This window comes from Mytilus edulis, chromosome 5 (genome assembly GCF_963676685.1).
Source record: "Mytilus edulis chromosome 5, xbMytEdul2.2, whole genome shotgun sequence".
Classification (NCBI taxonomy): Eukaryota; Metazoa; Mollusca; class Bivalvia; order Mytilida; family Mytilidae; genus Mytilus; species Mytilus edulis.
Window position 1 is genome coordinate 40,064,413 of NC_092348.1, and position 21,043 is coordinate 40,085,455.

At 31.1% G+C, this 21,043-nt stretch overlaps 1 protein-coding gene across 1 annotated transcript; it reads left to right on the plus strand.

The window, feature by feature from the left end:
* LOC139523661 (acyloxyacyl hydrolase-like) lies at positions 1 to 18,603 on the plus strand. The gene is made up of 18 exons (XM_071317848.1): positions 1 to 183; positions 1,483 to 1,639; positions 3,082 to 3,181; positions 3,915 to 4,006; positions 4,844 to 4,904; positions 5,371 to 5,441; positions 5,921 to 5,969; positions 8,894 to 9,034; positions 10,015 to 10,084; positions 10,675 to 10,791; positions 11,150 to 11,186; positions 12,467 to 12,541; positions 13,631 to 13,706; positions 13,983 to 14,138; positions 15,174 to 15,233; positions 15,711 to 15,807; positions 16,498 to 16,574; positions 18,357 to 18,603. The coding sequence occupies exons 1-18, from the start codon at positions 63 to 65 to the stop codon at positions 18,483 to 18,485; spliced, it is 1,686 nt and encodes a 561-aa protein (XP_071173949.1). The 5' UTR covers positions 1 to 62; the 3' UTR covers positions 18,486 to 18,603.
* The last annotated feature ends 2,440 nt before the right edge of the window (positions 18,604 to 21,043 follow it).

Consider the following 21,043-nt stretch of genomic DNA (forward strand, 5'->3'; position numbering starts at 1 on the left):
TGAAATTGGTGTCACGTGGTGGTCATGTGACTTTGCAGAAGGTGTTAAAAAAATCCAAAGAAATGTCACTTGGGAAAGCAGTTGCCGTTGTCCTTGTTTTTGTTATATGCTTATATGGTTCAGAAGCATCTAGATCGAGAAACTTTCTAAATTTCGGCGCGAATGGTGGTACCAACTGTGCCAGTAAGTTTCAATTGATAATTAGATACTCATTTATGATATAGTATTGCACAGTGGGTCAGATTATTTTACTACAGCAGTTACATATCTGTCTAGACAGCTATTATCTGATAGAGGACAAAGTCTGTTTTAGTACTTTTGTAAACTGATAGAATTAACTTATTTGTTAACTCTTCAATATACTTTATTTTATTCTATTTTACATGGTATACTGATGACAAAACAAATATTTGTTATACTAGTTGTTTGCACACATAATAGTAGTCCTAATAATAGTCAGGCATTACCTGTGAATGGGGACAAAGTCTGTATGATTGTTTTTTAATTCACAAATGTTTTAAAAACAGAAAGGGAAATATCGTAATTTAGGTTTTGTTGTTAGGGATTTTAGTTGTGACGTTATTTAAGTTATGAAGTCATATTCAATGTAAACAAAGAAACGCTGTCATCAAGTAACGTTTTTTTTATAACAAACAAATTAAAAAAAAAAAATAAGTATTGATTTCCTTTTTTAGACTGATAAATATATATTTTATTCAAAGTCTCATGCAAACAAGACCGGAATCGGAAGTAGATTTCTGCGCAGATGCAGGGATTTGAAAAAAACTGAAAAAAAAGTTAACAATTTCGAGTTCATAAGTAGAATGAAAAATTTGGGAAATTTTCCCGATTTTTTTTTTTTTTTTTTTAATTATTTTTCAACCGTTATAGGGGACTTCATCCCCATAATAATGATGCTGTCTGCTAAAAGGTATTTTTCGATTTTTATTTTTTATCCCTTATTGTCACAGGAAGGAGCCAAGGCAAAAATTTAGAATAAGCATTTTAAGATGAAGAAAGACCCTACATATAAAAAGGTCTAATTAGGTCTTAGACTCTTATTACTGAAACAAAAAAATCAAAGGAAAGAAGGTATCGTCAAACACTAACTTTTAAGATTTGACTATTTTGGAACAATTGTTAGAAATGGTTGTCTTGATTATTGTTCACATGTTTGCAATCTTATTTAATTATTTCACATATATATAAAAGTATATGTCAGAAATAAGGTATTTGAATTTATCTTAGTGTCAGACAGTCATTGACATAAACTTAAAGTGATTTTTTTTCTTTTTTTCTGAACATCTCTGTAGACTTGTACAAATACAGAAGATGGATTGGTTTATTATTTCTTGCTTAACATCAAGTAGTAAATCAAAAGATCGATGTGTTTTGAATTTGTCTTTCTAGATTGGGGACGTTAGATGTACAATGAAAATGTAAAGCTAAATGTGTTTAAAAATGAAAATGTTCTTTTTTCAGCATGTACTGTTATTTTTACATTTGGAGAACAACTAGCAACTATACACAATGAAACAGTAACAAAATCTTTAGAAAGGTTCTGCAATTATTTACCACCTGCAGTTGCAATACCATGTAAAGTATTTGTAGACTACATTGCATATGAGATTATACGTGTGTAAGTATTAATATGAGGCAGGCATTACCTGTAAATGGGGACGAAGTCTGTATGAATTATTTTTTTGTAACTTACATTTATATATTTGTTAAGAAAAAGAAACGGAAATACCGTAACGTTTCCGATTTTGGTTCTTTTGTTAGGGATTTTAGTTGTGACGTTATTTAAGTCATGACGTCATATGCAATGTAAACAAAGAAACGCTATCATCAGGTAACATTTTTTCATATCAAGGAATTATTAAAAATGAAATTGGTATTGCGCATTCCTTCCTATTTTATACTAGACTGATAAATATATATTTTACTCAAAGTTTCATACAAACGAGACCGGAAAAAGGAAGTACATTGTACATTTCTGCGCAGGTCCGGGATTTCAAAACATGACATAAAAAAAATTGAACGATTTTGAGTTCATTAGTACAATGAAAAATTCGGGAAATTTTCCTAATTTTTTTTTTTATTGAATTTTCTACTGTTATTGGGGACTTCGTCCCCATAATATTCTGTGCTTTGTGGTCAAATAGATATAAAAAAGAAGATGTGGTATGATTGCCGATGAGACAACTATCCACAAAAGACCAAAATGACACAGACATTAACAACTATAGGTCACTGTACGGCCTTCAACAATGAGCAAAGCCCATACCGCATAGTCAGCTATTATAGGCCCCGATAAGACAATGTAAAACAATTCAAACGAGAAAACTAACGGCCTTATTTATGTAAACAAATGAACGAAAAACAAATATGTAACACATAAACAAACTACAACCACTGAATTACAGGCTCCTGATGTTTGTTATTGCCATGTAACTAGTGACAGGATTTACAGAGAGGACATTATTCATGAGAAAATATCATCAAAGAAACCAGGCTTATAAACTAGTATGCCAGATATGCATCTGGTCTATATAATCTCTAATAGTGGCACTTGAACCAAATATTTAGAAGGTTAACCTAATTACAAAGTTGAAGGCCATTATAAACCTTTTTTTTTTTTTTTTTTTTTTTTTTTTTTAAAGTTTGTCAAATCTAACTAAGCTAGGTCATTTACACCTTATAGGTAGTAGGAAAACCTTTGTATTTCAATTTTGAGTTTTCAAATTGTTTGACATGTAATTTAGTCAGGTTGCACAAAGAGTGTATGTTTTGTAGACTCATTGTTTATTCTTTGAAGATTTTTTTGTTCCATAGTACATGTATTCAGTGACGGATCCAGAACTTTTCATAAGGGAGGGCCTGCTCCAGTCATGCTTCAGTAATTCCCTATATAACCAACCAAATTTTTCCCACAATGGGGGGGGGGGGGGCATCAGGGCCCCCTGGATCCGCCTATGGTATTGGTACTTATCCCTGTCCCTTATACTAATTTTGTAAAACAAAATTATTTGGCATGTAGGTAATTGATAAACTCTAAATTTATTGTTATCTTATTTTTAGATTACCAGCAAAATACAATCCAGATGAAGCCTGTCAAGGACTTGGTTTTTGCTTCACTGATACAGGAGAAGAACAGTGCCACCTGTTTCCAAAACCAAAGGTATGTTATTTCAATAATGCCCTTCATAGACATGATGTTTTATGTTTATTAATCATTGTCTATCTGTATATTCACATAATGTGTAAAAGATTAAGAATGCTTTGATCTAATTTCAAGAAACTATATGAAGTATTTCAATCAGTGAAAAAAAACTCTGTTTACGATTTAAAAAATTTTAAGCAAGAAATGATGACGTATTTAAGAAAGTGTTTCAAATGATCAAATTATGTTAAAAAAATAATTTAGAAAGTCTTGTTTATTATGACCTAAAATACTTACCTCACATGCAATAATCCACCTTTATGACTAATTGCATGCATTTACTATTGCCATTTTTTTTTTATAAATGAATGAAAATGCAAGATTAATTATTGTGATTCATGAAAAGTTGCCTTCAGTGACTGTCATACAAGTGAGAGGTTTAGCTAGCTATAAAACCAGGTTCAATCCACCATTTTCTACATTAGAAAATGCCTGTACCAAGTCAGGAATATGACAGTTGTTATCCATTCGTTTGATGTGTTTGGACTTTGATTTTGGACTTTCCTTTTTGAATATTCCTCGGAGTTCAGTATTTTTGTGTTTTTACTTTTTTCAGAGTACAGACATATGCATATGATATCATAATGCCACTTCTTACTATTGCATAAGGCATCTAGTCGCATTATTCTCATTAGTATAAACATCCCAATAATTTCTGAATTTATAGTATATAGATTGTTTTCCCATATAGGTTAGCCGAGTATTCAATGCAAGAAGGAAGAGGGCAGCTCCTAACATATGTGAACTGCCTGGAATTAAAGAGATTTGTAAACTCATAGACAAGTAAGAAGTTATCAATTTACCTGGTCAATATGGCCAATCACAAAAATTACATGGAACACATTTTTGCATCTGAAGAGCAACACAGTGGGTGCCACAATTTAAGCAGGAACTAAATACTTTATGTCTGTAATGCAATATGATGTTACTTTTATTAATCAATCAGCAATTTATCCCCGGTTTGAATCTCAATTATTATTATATGTTTCAAACCTGTAATTTGTTTTATATTTCAACTATAATTGTTTTAGTGTGATATCAATTGTCCAGTACAATGCGGTAGAAACCAACATAAAAATAAACTGCTCTCATTTAAAACCCATGGCCTTCAACCTAATGGAAAGTACAAAAAAGGTTGCAGATACAAAGTCTGCAGTAAAAAAACGCAAGTCATTAAAATGAAGCAGCACATTTTAATAGTGGTCAAAAGAACAAGAAAATAACAGAACACTAAAGAAATACAACACAAAAAATAAAAAATAGAGTGATAGAAAGCCAATTGATTAAAATTGAAGTCAATTCAGGTGCTTTAGAAGAGTTAGCAGTTCCTAACTTTCTGGTGTGTTGCCTGACAGAAAAGCTTATGAGGCATTTAGCATATCCTCTTATCTTGCATTGATGTCCTTCAGGTCACACTTTATAAATCTGCAACTTCCTGAAAACAGTAAAAGAATTCAAACAATCTTGCACAGATCATTGTTCTGGACACATATTGTGCACTTACTATTTTAATTTTGACCTGTGTATTTTGGGGATTTCCTGGTAAATTTCAAAACATGGACTTCAATTTATTGTTTGGATGTCAACATAATTATTTGAATGTTACCTTAATTATTTCAGAATATTTGACGGCCACATGCCTGCAGTTGATATAGATGGTGACAGATTTAGTGTTATGAAGGTATTTTATGATAACTATGTGAAATCTTACAAATTTAAATTTAAAAGAAAGATTTCTTCAAAAAATTGAAAATAAAATTATTATGAACTTCAGACATGAATTTCAAAATGTGTTGATTTTTTGTGATAATCTTTAGAATAGTGTTTTTGCATCTCATACACCTATCTATGTCTTTTTAAACACCATTTAAGTACTGCAATATTTTTCTTGTCTGACCAAAGAGATGTCAGGAGTTTTTCAACTTTGATGTATCTAAAGGTAGTCCAAGTGAATAAGACGGCAACCAAACAACATAGAAATAATGATAACTAGACATTGTCAATCTGGAAGACAATTTTATATTCTTGTACACAATTCTAAATCCCCAAAATATATATTTTGGTGTTGAGATATCATGATGAAAGGTCAAAACAAAGAACGATTCTTAAAGGGTAAATTGTATTAAATTAAAAATATTTTTTTATAGACATTTAGAGGAACATCATGGAGAGGAAAAGACTGTGATGATGGAAGCAAAGATATTCATCCTGGGTCCAGGTAAAGTGAAGTCTGAAATTGAAATATTAGTTATCTCCCCTTCTGTCCTGGAAAACTTACCTAATTAGGTTGAAAGTGGTCCATGTATAATATATATATATATATATATATATATGTATGTGTTGTCTTCATGAATATTTTATGTATTTTGCAATTTTATATTTTTTCTCAAATGTATATTGCTACCTAATAAGTCTGTGATTAGGTCAGATTAAAAGGAACAACTAGTGGACGGTAAATTATCTTTGGTATGCTATTGTATTAGCATTTCCAAGGAGGTTATTTGACCCAGTCCCCTCAGTCATGGTCTATTGACGTTGCAATTTCTGCATTGTTCACATGTTAAAGTTTGTTGAGTCTATTTAAGGGGAACTACTACAGTGGTGGCGCTAGGTAAATGATATTTGGTATGCAGTTATATTATCTCATCACATTTCCTTTGATATTATTATGTCAACACTTAATTGGTATTTTGACAGGCCTCATTTCTCAGATGTAAACAAAGACACTAACTGTAATGGGATATATGTAAGTAAAACATTGATTATTAGAATAAACTAAAAATAGGACACAGGATATGAAAAAAAATATATCAAGTATAATATAAACCAGTCGACACAAAGTGTACCAATCTGATGGATAAAACCAATAAATTTTTTGTCAACACATTAGAGTTAATTTTTTGACTGGATCATATTGTGATGGACTGCCCATATTTAATAAAAAGAGCTGAATGAAAAACACTATAAACATGGGAGATAACTGCAATCTAAAATAAATATGTAGATTAAGATTTGTTTATACATTGTACAAGTTTAGTTATGATGCAGCATTATTGCCGGCAATCCTTGTATATGTCCAACATGGGATGTGTTAATAATATACCATTAAATCCAAAGACATAAAACTAATTATTCTATATTGGAATAATTTTAGTAGGTTTCTCTATATGAATTGGTTTTTGAATAAAAAAGCATATTCACCTGAGAAAGTGTTATTCACCGCGCTAAACGTCATGCGCTTTTATATGCAACGTTATGGTAAAATGTTTCATGTAAAATTTGTTTTGGTATATGTTTGTCATTAAATAGATTTTCTTTTCTCGGAATATGGAATAAAACAATTACTGTCTTTTGTTTCGGTAAATATGGGGTTTTATTGACTTTTGAAAAACTGATATTCACTTCGGCCGTCGGCCTCAGTGAATATCATTTTTAGCTCACCTGGCCCAAAGGGCCAAGTGAGCTTTTCTCATCACTTGGCGTCCGTCGTCTGTCGTCGTCGTTGTCCGTCGTCGTCGTCCTGCGTCCGGCGTTAACTTTTACAAAAATCTTCTCCTCTGAAACTACTGGGCCAAATTTAATCAAACTTGGCCACAATCATCATTTGGGTATCTAGTTTAAAAATTGTGTCCGGTGACCTGGCCAACCAACCAAGATGGCCGCCATGGCTAAAAATAGAACATAGGGGAAAATGCAGTTTTTGGCTTATAACTCAAAAACCAAAGCATTTAGAGCAAATCTGACAGGGGGTAAAATTGTTTACCAGGTTAAGATCTATCTGCCCTGATATTTTCAGATGAATCTGACATTCCGTTGTTAGGTTGCTGCCCCTGAATTGGTAATTTTAAGGAAATTTTGCTTTTTTTGGTTATTATCTTGAATATCATGTTAGATAGAGATAAACTGTAAACAGCAATAATGTTCAGCAAAGTAAGATCTACAAATAAGTCAACATGACCAAAATGGTTAGTTGACCACTTTAGGAGTTATTGCCCTTTATAGTCAATTTTGAACCATTTTTCGTAAATCTTAGTTATCTTTTAGAAAAATCTTCTCCTTTGAAACTACTGGGCCAAATTAATTGAAACTTGGCCACAATCATCATTGGGGTATCTAGTTTAAAAATTGTGTCTCGTGACCTGGCCAACCAACCAAGATGGCCGCATGGCTAAAAAAAGAACATGGGGTTAAAATGCAGTTTTTGGCTTATAACTCAAAAACCAAAGCATTAAGAGCAAATCTGACAGGAAGTAAAATTGTTGATCAGGTCAAGATCTATCTGTCCTGGAATTTTCAGATGAATTGGATCATCGGTTGTTAGGTTGCTGCCCCTGAATTGGTAATTTTGAGGAAATTTTGCTGTTTTTTGTTATTATCTTGAATATTATTATAGATAGAGATAAACTGTAAACAGCAATAATGTACAGCAAATTAAGAACTAAAAATAAGTCACATGACCAAAATGGTCAGTTGACCCCTTTAGGAGTTATTGCCCTTTATATAGTCAATTGTTAACCATTTTTCGTAAATCTTGGAAATCTTTTACAAAAATCATCTCCTCTGAAACAACTGGGCCAAATTTAATCAAACTTGGCCACAATCATCATTGGGGTATCTAGTTTAAAAAATGTGTGGCGTGACCCGGCCAATCATTCAAGATGGCGCCATGGCTAAAAATAGAACATAGGGGGAAAATGCAGTTTTTGGCTTATAACTCAAAAACCAAAGCATTTAGAGCAAATCTGACATGGGAGTAAAATTGTTTATCAGGTCAAGATCTATCTGCCCTGAAATTTTCAGATGAATCAGATAACCTGTTGTTGGGTTGCTGCCCCTGAATTGGTAATTTTAGGGAAATTTTGCTGTTTTTGGTTTTTATCTTGAATATTATTATAAATAGAGATAAACTGTAAACAGCAATAATGTTCAGCAAATTAAGATTTACAAATAAGTCAACATGACCAAAATGGTCAATTGATCCCCTAAGGAGTTTTTGTTCTTAATAGTCAATTTTTAACAATTTTCATAAAATTTGTAAATTTTTACAAACATTTTCCACTGAAACTACTGGGCCAAGTTCATTTTAGATAGAAATAATTGTATGCAGCAAAAATGATCAGTAAAGTAAGATGTACAATCAAATCACCATCACCAAAACACAATTTTGTCATGAATCCATTTGCGTCCTTTCTTTCATATACACATAGACCAAGGTGAGCGACACAGGCTCTTTAGAGCCTCTAGTTTCAAAAGTCAATAAAACCGCATATTTACCTCATCAAAAGACAGTAACTGTATAATATATGTTGCTCTAAATAACCACTGGTGATAAGCGGATGGTCGTAACGTAAAGTTACAGTTAGCCAAAGATGGAAGACAACTCTAGAGATAATTTTCCCATTTTTAACTTTAAGTGACGATAATCTGTTTACCACAAGTGAATAACTCGTCTTATTGTTTAATGTTAAAGATCAATCAATATAAACTATGATATGCTTCTGATATGAGGTTGACATGCCATGTAAATTTATTATAAATTTGCATCTTTGATTGATTTCTATAAGTCTAAATAAGCTGATGTTAACTGAGATGAAAATAAATCTTTAGTTTTTAATCTCTCATTCCATGTGTGATCAGTATTTCTAATCAATGTTTTTGTTAAAACATCAGGGTTCTGATAGCTCAGGGAATGCATATGAAGACCAATTATGTCTGAACAGCCAGCAAAGAGGAGCTGTAGTCTTAGGAGATTCAATCAGTGCTCACTTCCATCTACCAAGAGAATGGTTTAATACAACAGAAATGTCAGTTGTAAGTTACTTACATTGATGGTTTTACTATAACCATTTCTCTAATTCTTTGTCAGTTTATCCCTTTCTGCACCCATTGTATAAAAAAATTTGATCAACGTTTGGTTTGTTTGATCTCAGTTCTTCATTGATTGAAATCAGATTATGAAGTCAGATTATCTTGATTTCCTCTTGTGACATGATAAGCCTCGAGTTTTAAATTTGAAAATTTAACTGTCTCGAGTGGATAAATATCGTATCACACTCAATGCAGTGGTAGAATCTATATTAATACAACATGGTGTCATTAAAAATTAAAATGACTGGCGTTATGTTTCCATATCTAGGATAGTTTTTTTTTGGGTGATTGATTGATTGATTGGTTGATTGTCACATTGGTTTGATTGATAAATTGGTAAATTGTTGGTGATTGCGGTTCATTTTTGTACTTTCAACACACCCATTATTGCAGCCTGTTTTTATTGGTAGACGCCATACTGCTCTTGTATGCAGTGTAGAATGTTTTTGCTTTATTATCCTTTTGATTACATGTATAGTTATCTTTTAAAAATTGTGTATTCCTATATGTAGATTAATAGAACACTTGGCAGATGAACTGTTTTGTTATAACTGTGTAACCTGCTGAAAATAAAGAATTTATTATTATATTATTAGATCACCACTTACCTGTAGTAGGAAAACTTGCAATCCTTAGATGAACACAATTTCCAATGAGCCTGCTATCATGGCTATGACATTGTTATTGAAACAAAAATAAATTCTGCACTATTTTTTGAAAAGTGCAAAAACAAAAACTAATAGGCGAAAATCAATGGTGATATTACATGTAGTACTATTACACGTTATCCCAAAATTTGATACCAATGATCTTTTGAACTGTATGAATAGACTTAGGGGTACACTAGCTGAATTTTTTGTTTAGGTAAAAAGATGCGGATGTTAAATTATGTAATAAATAAAGCTTTGTAAATTTATTTTTAGGTTATGTTTGAACCGTTGTTGAATATTTTAGAAAATGAACTTGATTGGCCAGAATTATCATCAACTACTGGTAAGTAATCAAGCTTGGAAATATTAACTTCATTTTATATTTCTTTCTTTATTTTTTTGCTATTTTCACATTTCTTGATCGGTGTGAGAAAAATATTTCCGATCACTAGTGATATATCTGTTCACTGCAACTGACTGGTCGAAAATTAATTATGACGTTAAATTTTCTTGGTTTCTTCTGAATTTCCTATTGTGACGTCATGGAAAAAGGCTACCATGCCTGATGACATCACCCATAAAGAACACAACTTTCTTCAAATCTTTGAAAGGAAAGGTAAAAATCATTAGGGAAACAGACTCCGCAATTTTATTACTGTGAATTTAAGTTAGAGATATAATATATAGTCCTCAAAAAAAAATTCTATACAGCATGCCAAACACTGAGAGTCTTGTGAAGTTGTAAAAAATTAAGCAAAGACTAAAATCTGTCACAAATGCCAAATTAAAAATTAAAAATGTTAATTCACAGTGCATTTTGCACAAGAAATAGTAGTTTTATGTGTTTGTGTTATTCTAGGACTGTCACTGTTTTACTAATTTAATTTTTAATACCTGTACTTACCTGAAAGCATCTGATAATTTATCTTCAAGGATTTATACCAAACCCTTATCCATTGATTAACCATGGACCTACAGATTCCATATATATGAGACTGAAGGCAAGAAATAGATGTAACCATAGAGATTATCAAAACATTGCAGTAAATGGTAAGAAATCAATTTATTTAGAACAAAGATTGAGTAGATATTATGGTTTCATAGTATTATGTATAAATGAAAAATATGCTAAAAATTCTACACAAAAGTCCTTTTTAGGATGGAAATTTCACCAGAAACAGTATGTAAAAAACTTTGGCAAGCATTAGCTCCAACTAGGGATTTATAATCTTTGCTAGCCAAGGGTTACGCTCCACTGGTGTAGATGAGGGGATAGGATTGTAACCCTAGGCTACAGAAGTTGAGGATTTATGGATTAGGTTCAATTGTACTTATTACACATAAAATAAATGTAGTGTCTTTTAAGGAAATCGTTAATTATTTAAATAAATTTCTTTTTCTGTACCAGGTGCTAGATCTGGTTCAATGGATGATATAATGTTAAGGTTTGTTATCACTGGCTGCAATACCTGCAATGCTCCTCCCAGCTGTCAAAAAAATGCACATCAATAGGCCAATAAATAACACTCAATACAGCACTAATTTTAAATGTATTGGTGCACACAAATATAATCTTTCCTTTTCATGGCGATATTTCATTAGAATAAGTTACATCTTTAAAGTCTGAAAAATCAAAATTTTATTTTGTTCTTGACCTTTAGAACGAAAAAGTATTGTTCTTTGTTCATGTGTTTCCTCGGTGGATAAACTTTAGGGTCAGGAGGTCAGCTTAACAGTGCTGATTTGTTATTTATCAGCTCAACAAATTTTATTTTTTAAATTTTTATTATTTATAACTTCCAATTTACAACATAATATACACAAATATAATAGCAATATATAATATATAAATCTATAGATATTATCTAATCAATAAATCTTTCTATTAGGAAGCAATTTTTTTTTAAAATATACAAATATAAGAAAAAGAGTAAAGCAGTTTGAACACCCGAGAGAGAGAGAGATAGAAAGAGAAAGAGAGTGAGAGAGAATAGTGTGGTGAGTTTTCAATATAATTCATCTAGAAATTGCAAAAAACTGGGAGCTGACTTTTTACAGAGTTTTCAGCTCGGCGGCCATCTTAATCCCCCAAAAAATTTTGGCAGCTACATACATTTTTGAAGTTTGTGACTATTTGTCCAAAAGGAGTAGGACACACAAAATTTATTCTTGCTCAACTGCAAATGGCTTCAAACGTTATCCACAAATGTTGCAAATGTAATTTAAAGCTTATTCACATGAAAACACTATACTTTACCTGTACACATAGAACACATTAGAACATAAAACATTTCAGCACTAAACAAAACTGAAAAAAAACAGTCCCTTAAACTGAATGATTAATGAATTATGAATATCAGTTCAAAAATATATTTCTGACTTTAAAAATAAATTTCATGTAATAAAAATCTTGAAGTAAGGTACTTTGTGAATGTTTTTTTTGCATGAAGTTAATATTTGAAAAGAGGCATATTAAGTTTTGGTGCAATGCAATTTGACACAAATTGGAGTGCCAGTTAGTTAAAACTCACCTAGACACAGTCTCATTATGGACTAAACTGAAGTTTTTATATAAGGTTCTGGACTCACACAATAAACAAAAATTATTGCATCAACTTAAAATTATATCAAATAATATACGGTATATTTTTTAAGTGTAAAAATCTATATGACGAAACTTAAACCTACATGTAATAAGTATATGTAGAAATGTTTTATCTTGCAGTTTATTCCGTGACCCAACAGCAGATTACCCAGTGATTCTATTTTATGCTTTGGTTGGCAATGATGTTTGTAATGGGTAGGTTTATTTACAAAAGGTTCTTTTTTTTTCTTTTCTGTATAATAATTTTCAACATATGTTCATTATTGGAATATGTTTAGAAGGACATGAAAAATGAATTTCCCTTTCTAATCTGAAATACTTACTTTAGATCCTTTGGCAAAAATATATATATTTAAGGTGGTACCCAACACTTTCACTAAAATTAATTTGGCTTGTTTAATTTTCATAAAATTTTGTCAAAGTATTTACTTTGAGACTTTAATAAAAATATAAAAATTTAAAATTTTTTGAACCAACCATTTTGTTAGAAAAAATACACTGGTTATATAGCAATTTGACAAACACCAATTTTGATCATTGAGAAGCATAATATTCCTTTTACAACACAACGTAATTAAAACGTTTAGCTGACTTTACAGAGTTATCTCCCTGTAGTGCAGCACTTGCCAAATTGTACCCTGTTCTAACCAGACAACATTGAAAAACATACCCTGTTCTAAGCAGAAATATTGAAAAACATACTCTATTCTAGACACTCTCATAAAATGTATACCCTGTTCTAGACTGTATAAAATAGATGCTGTTCTAGACCTGGGTTCTAGACTGTATCTTAAACAGTTAAATAAGCGATCCTGTTCTAGACAAATACTTTGTTTTAAAAAAACCTGTTGTCACCAGCAGGGCATGAAAAAGCAACCCTGTTCTAACCAACAGGACATGAAAAAGGGACCCTGTTCTAACCAGCAGGGCATGAAACGCTACCCTGTTTTGAGGCACACTTATACCACTAAAACTATAGGAAGTAACCCCCTGGGCTGTAAATTCAATAATAAATGCAACTCTTAGTTATTGTGAATCCTTGACCATTGGGAAAAATTCAAAATCTAATTAATGTGATTGTCAAAACTTTTATGAGGAAAATCACAACTAAAAATATGAAGCAAGTTTTTATTATTGCAAACCTAATACTGTAACATTTTTTGCATTAATAAAAACATAGCAATACATCTTTCTGTTATACAGTATTCCTACTCAGTCAATCTTTATTCTCTGTAAAATAAAATTATAAACATTATTCATAACTACCCTAACTTTTACTTTCAGACATCCAGATACTATAGATCACATGACCAAACCAGAACAAATGAAGAACAATTCATTGACAACTCTGAAATACTTGGTAATAAAATATAAATTTTATGAATTATAGATTTACATATTTACCTTTATTTTATCTGTTATTAAACTGGTCTTTTGATTTTTATTGAAAGATGTCCCAGAAGAGTTACCAAAAAAGAGCAGTGAACGATCATATTAATATATTCTGTTATTAAGTAATGATTAGGACCTTGCTAAGTCTACGGGTAATATTCCAGTTACACCAAATGCAACTCATGACATCAACCATTTTGTTTTAATATTATGAAAAAAATAATACTTATATGTTATTTTGAAGGATCAAACACTACCAAAGGGCAGTCATGTTTTCCTAACAGCACTTGCAGACGGCAGGGTGTTGTATGACAGCCTGCACACTAGAATTCATCCGATTGGTTCACTCAGAAATGATGTCACATATGCAAACTTCTATGATTACTTCAACTGTTTGCAGGTACTTGTAAATCAATAATTCCAATGTTGTGTATTTTAAGTTTTGTTCATTTGTAAGTGTCTTAGCGACTAGCAGTTTATAAACCTGTTTCATGAGGTTATGAGCATGATTTCTGATACAAGTAAGTCGTTCTGTAAGTGTGCATAAGATTCTTGATTTTAACTTATAAAGTGTATTTTACAGGAATTACCCTAGTAACATACAATTCAATTTGTGAGTTTGTTGATTGTTCAATGAGTTTATGGATCAAATAAACTTCATATAACTTATATAATTAATATATTATATAGTTGCTATGTGTATTTTTTACAAGTTCCTTTTATATACTTGTATAAATTTTCCTATTTGTGTGGTAGTGTCAACTTTAGTTCAATACCTATGAAATTTTATTTTTTATTGTTTTCCCATCTCTGTTATAAACACAATATTTGTTTAAAAATATATATCTGGTTCTGTGGTACGACTCCAACTATTGCTAGGAAGATATTGAAATTTTAAACAAAATGTATTATTGTATAAATTCATTGAAGTTTTTGTTACAATTGTCAGTAGGGGCGTTAACCTTCAGTCCATCTTTCCTTCAATATTTCTGTCCTTCTGTCTCTCTAATTTTCGTTACTGCACTCTAACTTAGTTTGTCTTGTATAAATTTTAAAAATGTCATACACCATGCTAAGAACCAAAACTTGCTGCTAGAGTTTGAATTTGGGCAGTGAGTCACTCATGGTTCTAGAGTTATGCCCCTTTATAACTTGGAAAAATGTTATTTTTTTGTTTCCCCAATGTAACTAAAGTTTTTCTTACCCAAATTTTATGAAACTCATAGACAATGCTATTAAATATCCAAACAATGCAGATAGAGGTCTATTCAGACAGTCAATTACTTACTGTTATAGTGAGGTGTGTGTGTCCTCTGAGACAAAGTCTTCTATTATTCAATATGCTGTAACTTACTGATGAGAGTTCTTATTTCTGAGCATTCATGCTCTAAAATTATCACAAACAAACTATAAATATGTTTTATGTTCATTGCAGGTGTCCCCATGCACAGGATGGATGAACTCAAATGAAACAATGAGGAATTTAACCACAGATGTAAGTATACAATATACTACAGATTCATTTTTATCTTGTTTAACCAATTTTCGTTGTTATTAAGGGAAAATTTAACCACAAGTTTGAATGTTCAACATAGTTCAAGTTTCTATAGGCTTGTATGCAGGCATTGGCAAAACCAGGAAGATACAAGCTTTCCATTATCCACAAAAATTGGTACCTAAAAAATATAAATCCACGGTAATTTATTTGTTTAGCAAATTACATTCATATCTTTGAAGTGTTCATCTTCTGTACAAAATGAAATATAGAAATAATGTTTCTATATTTTATATTTTCTGAGAAGGGTAACTGGAAGATCAAAAGACTAATGTAAGCATTAAAAAATTGACTCATGAAATCCAAAACAGTTTCTACAATTTTTTTTATTTAATTTAGTCACAATAATTTGTCAATGAGCTTTCAACTTTTATTTTCATTATAAACATATCATTTTAATTTATTTTCTAATTTTAGAGAGCCAATGAGTTGAATTCAATATTACAACAGCTTTCAACTGAATATCAGCCCAAGAATTACAAGTTATATTATGTAGATAACCCAATTAATCAAGGTAATATTTGTAATTTAGAGTAACTCCCCTTTAGGTCTCATGTCTGATACTAAGTATCAAACTCTTTGTAACTTTATGGTTGAAGCTAAATTTTGCCAGTTTTTAAGTTTTCAAAAAACTATTTTTGAAGCAGCTAGATGTTCCATTTTCCATCAGACCCTGCGAGACCATCATAGGTAGTCAAAGTAATTAAACACCCCTTAGTAGAACCATCATAACTTCTCTGAATTAACCATACTGTAGATTCATTATTATTTGTTGGATACCAATTTTCGTAGGTTTCTTGGGCCCAGGTGAACCAAGAATTCAATACATTTTCAATAGGCTTTGTATACAGAAATTGGCAACACCACGAAATTAAATATCCACGAATATGAAAGTTTTCAGCAAGCCACGAAAATTGATACCCACGAAAATACATGAATCCACAGTAAATAAAAATTAAGTTACCATTACTAAATAGCATCTCAGTATCAAAAAGCATATGAAGTTTACCCCCTCTCACTTCTCCCCTTTCCATCATACTTAAGGAACTAGAACTATATCACAAATTTATCTCTATATCTAGAAGAGTTATAATAGTTATAATTAAAATAGTCCGTTCAACTTGTTAAAACTATTCTCTTCATTCTCTATACATATATCAAAGATTGTTATTTTTGTTATGTTTAATTGGTTTTGCTTTTTTAGTTTTGAATGAGTATGAGAAAAATGGAGGACAAAAATGGGAATTGTTGGAGCCAGTTGATGGATTTCATTCAAATCAGGTACATGTATACTCATCATTTCAACAAACTTGTTCATAATGGTAAAGTGAGTCTATTCTGGTGGCAAGATTACTATGCTTGTAATACTTGCGTACATGTGATATGATTTATTTAAGAAATAATTCCTTCATGTCATGCTCTATGCTCATTTTAACATGGGTAGGCATTATATTTGTCGATATTTTACACTGAGCGTTAGCGAGGTGTAAAATGTGGTCAAATATAATGCCTACCCATGTTAAAATGAGCATAGAGCATGACATGAAGAAATTATTTCGATTCTAATAGGACAAATACAGTATTTTTATAGGTTGAAGCGTACGAAAATACCGTAAAAATCTTTGGCTATTCCCGTTTCCTCCTCGAGGAGTCTGTACATTACATTTCAAATTTGATAAGTTTAAAAACTACGAGCAGGGAAAATATATGTTGTTTTATAAAAATATATAATAAAAGTTTATGTTAGCTGCTTAAATAATATATTTTAAAGGATAACGATGGAAATAACGTTAATATAAACAGTAAGTTCGTGCGCATGTGTCAAACATATTTTTTGTGCTCATTAGAACACGGCTTTTTTTACAAAGCGTAATAAGGACGTCATATTAGAATGCAATTCAATTCAATTCAATTCAATAATTTTTTGGCATAAATTTGGAACTGATAGCGACACTATTCATGAAATCACTTATTGACTTTGATTAGAAATCTGTTTTTTTTCTCTGTCAATGATATTTTTTAATTTGTAGATTTATCCATACTTACAAACAATAATATGTTTATTACACATATTGGTGAACAATTGTCATGAGTTTATTTTAAGAATTGCAAATTGAATAATAATCATCAATACTTGTGAAATAACTTATTTGTTGTTTCATAAATCTTTTAAATGACAAGTCAATATAAAATAAGGAGATATGGTATGATTGTCAATGTCAAAGTGATGTGGATTTAAGCAAGACAATTTATAATTGTTAAGTTCTAATTTTCCTATATTACTGCACTAGTGCAATAATTAAAAAAAAAATGATTGTATTTTGCTACATTGTACCAACCAAGTACTGAACTGACGCTGTGACCATATATGGACCAAAAACCATCACCAAAAAAAAATAATAATACAATTTTATGGATATCAAAACCTTCCATATGATACTATGCAGTTTAAGGTTTCACTTTCTACCCAGCTTTATTTCTTTTTTTAAGAAGATAAATGATGCAAATGAAACTCATTGACATACTGTGAATTCATATTTATTCTTTTGATACCAAATTTCGTGGTTTTCGTGGGTACATGTGAACCACGAATTCAAATGGTCAAAGAATCACAAATTTTCTATAGGCTTAGTATGCAGAGGTCGGCAAAACCATGAAATCAAATATCCACAAAAAATTCCATTTTTTCTCAATCAACGAAAATTGATTGCATACAATATGAAAATGTAATGAGTACTGTAAACCAACTTATTTTTGCGAGCGATTTATTTTCGCGACTTTCGCGAGTAGAAAAATAACACGAATTTAAATCGTCGTGAATATGTAAAACCTGGCTTATTCCATATTAAACTTCATCAAGTAAATTAGAGAATCGCAAAATTAAATAGCCGCGAAGTGGTCTACAAAGGGTAAAACGCGAAATAAAATCCGCTAAAATAACTTGGTTCACAGTATATGCTGATACACATAATTAACAGCACCTGGTGATGTTCCAATGATACCCACGATATGAATGAATCCACAGTATTTGTTATTTATATATATTATTATTGTAATTCACAGATTGGCCAAGCTTTGACAGCTAAAGTGATATGGGAGAACCTAGAAACTAATTATCCTGATGTGTTAGGCCCAGAAAATCCTAACAACAGTAAAATAGAACAGATTTTTGGAGCACAGGGTGGCTACTGATGTGATAGAAGGACTTATTTTGTAAAATTTGACATTTTTGTATCAACTAATTTTGATCAATTTGGGAAAAATGACTAATACTAAATCTTAAAATTTGAAATAAAAGTAATTAAATAAATACATTAATTTTTGTTTTTCAGAGAAACTTGAATTTTCCACGGAGTTCAGTATATTTGTGTTTTTACTTTTTGATACTCAATTCGTTGGGTATAATTATCTACATGAACTTACCTGTTTTGCAATCAGTTTTGAGCATGTTAGAGGTACCATGGTAACTTAATGCAATAAAATATTCAGCAAATAAGATTTTAATTTATTCATAGTTATTTGGTCCCTAAACATTATTAATTGATATTATTACCCCACTTTTGAAGTGGGTGCTATATAGCACTCATCATGGTCGTCCATCTCTCCTTATGTTGGTCCATTCGTCCCTTCATTTGCCTAGTATTCTTATCGATCACTCTTTTTAACAAAAATATTTGGCTAGCATCTTGACAGTAATGAGCTGTAAGGTACTTTTCAGTTCTGTCAGACACCCTATTTTCAATTGGCTGATACTTTGAATTTCTCTTTATGTTTAATAAATTTAAAATTTTTCGTAACACATTTCTCTAGTACACTCTGATATAAGTGGCTGTACATGATATATAAGAGTAGATTTAAAACAAGAAAGTCATAAACAGTTCAGGAAATAGGGATCTTATGTTATGTCAATGATAAATTTGTAGAAAAAAGCTAAAAGAGACATTTTATCATAAATGAATGGAGATCAAGGGTCTACATCAATGAAACATTATTAACAAACAACACAACACAAAAAAATCACAAGAGTATATATTTAATGACATCTTTAACCTTAAAATTCTGATATATCATTTTCACTAAATATATATCTAAGAGGGCAATCACATTTTCACAATAAGTGAGGTCATTTATGTGATACTGTTAGGTGGAGGGGAAATCTTTACAGCTGTGTACCTGGTATTAAAAATAATTGCAAAAGCAGCTTGATTGAATCTTCATTGAAGCCATCACTCACTTTTGAAAAAGTTTTGAGGAAAGATTATAGTTTCAAGTGGGATATCATCAGATGTATGCTGACCAAGTCTTTCTTTTCTTTCACTCATTCTGTCAAATTTTGTTATGGTTATAAAGTCTGGTGAGAAAAGTAATTTACATAATACACTAGTTAAAAAGTTTCTTATCTGGTTTAAAGTCGGCATAACTGGATATTTCATCTGACTGGTATATTTTACAAAGATCATGAGGTTGTTTTTAATAACCTTGACATCCATGGAGGTCTCCCACTGTGGGTTCTCTGACAGTAAAGCTGAACTGGGTTTTGGCAGGCTGTAGTTGATTGACAGATTTTTCTATTGAATCCCCTTGATATGAGCTTGATAGAACACTTCCTCCATCAACTCCATCAATTAAATCTCAGTGTGAGAACCAATAGAAAAAATCATTTTCATGCACAAGCACTGGTTAATCTTCAATGGAGGTTTTATACTCGGTGTAAGAATGATAGATGAAATCTGACAATATAAGTGTCATGTGCTTTATATATACCAATCTAAAGAAAAAATACTCCTTTGTGGATAGACAATGAAATCTGTGGATTCATTATTATTCGTTGGATGCCAATTTCATGGATTTCGTGGGAACAGGTAAACCACGAATTTCAAATTAAATGTTCAATGAATAACAAATTTTCTCTAGGTTTGTATGCAGACTATCCTGTCTGTGTTTTGGTTAAATGTTTTCTGCTTTGTATCAATCTGACTTCATAGTGTGTTGTTATGTTGTACTGTAACATCACTGTCCCAGGTTATTGCAGAGTTTAGTGCAAGCAAACTAATTTAACCCTGCCTTGTGCTATATTTGCCTGTCCAAAGTCAGGAGCCTATGTTTCGCTGGTTGTTGCTGGTTCATGTCTGTCATATTTGTTTTTGTAAATTGTTTTAATATAAATTAGGTCTTTAGTTTTTCTCAAATGAATTGTTTGATATTCTTCATGTTTGGGCCTTTTAAAGCCACTTATATGTTTTGAGATTTTCTTATTATTGAAGGTCATTAAAGTTGTCTGTAACTCCATACACTCACTTTATTTGAACTTTGGTGGATAGCTGTCTCATTGGTTATCATGCCTCATCTCCTCATTTTTATAATGACCAAAATTGTCAATTGATCTCTCATAGGAATAATTGACCTTGAAAGATTATTTTTACCATTTATTTTGGTTTCTTGCAGAATCTATGATGGATAGACAGAAACTTCAAAGTAAAAACTACAAGTAAGCCAACTGACCGGATTTTCCATTGATCCCTTCTAGGCATAATTGCCATTTTTATAATTTTTTAGAAAAAACTGTGATAGATAGAGGGAAACTTCAAACAAACAAAAAATAATAAGCAAAATTAGACCTACAAAAAAGTCAACTTGACTGAAAAGGTTATTTGTTTCTTGATAGGAGTTTTTGCCTTTGGAAGATGATTTTTATTGAGGTTTTTTTTAAAAGTATTTTGCAGAAACTATGATAGAAAGGTTGTGACAAG

What these genes read in the sequence shown, in the direction of transcription:
- LOC139523661 (XM_071317848.1), top strand. Translation starts at nt 63, where the DNA reads ATGTCACTTGGGAAAGCAGTTGCCGTTGTCCTTGTTTTTGTTATATGC. An exon ending in ACCTGTTTCCAAAACCAAAG is followed by an intron (nt 3,182 to 3,914) that starts GTATGTTATTTC and finishes TTTCCCATATAG; the next exon opens with GTTAGCCGAGTATTCAATGC. An exon ending in TCAAAACATTGCAGTAAATG is followed by an intron (nt 10,792 to 11,149) that starts GTAAGAAATCAA and finishes TTTCTGTACCAG; the next exon opens with GTGCTAGATCTGGTTCAATG.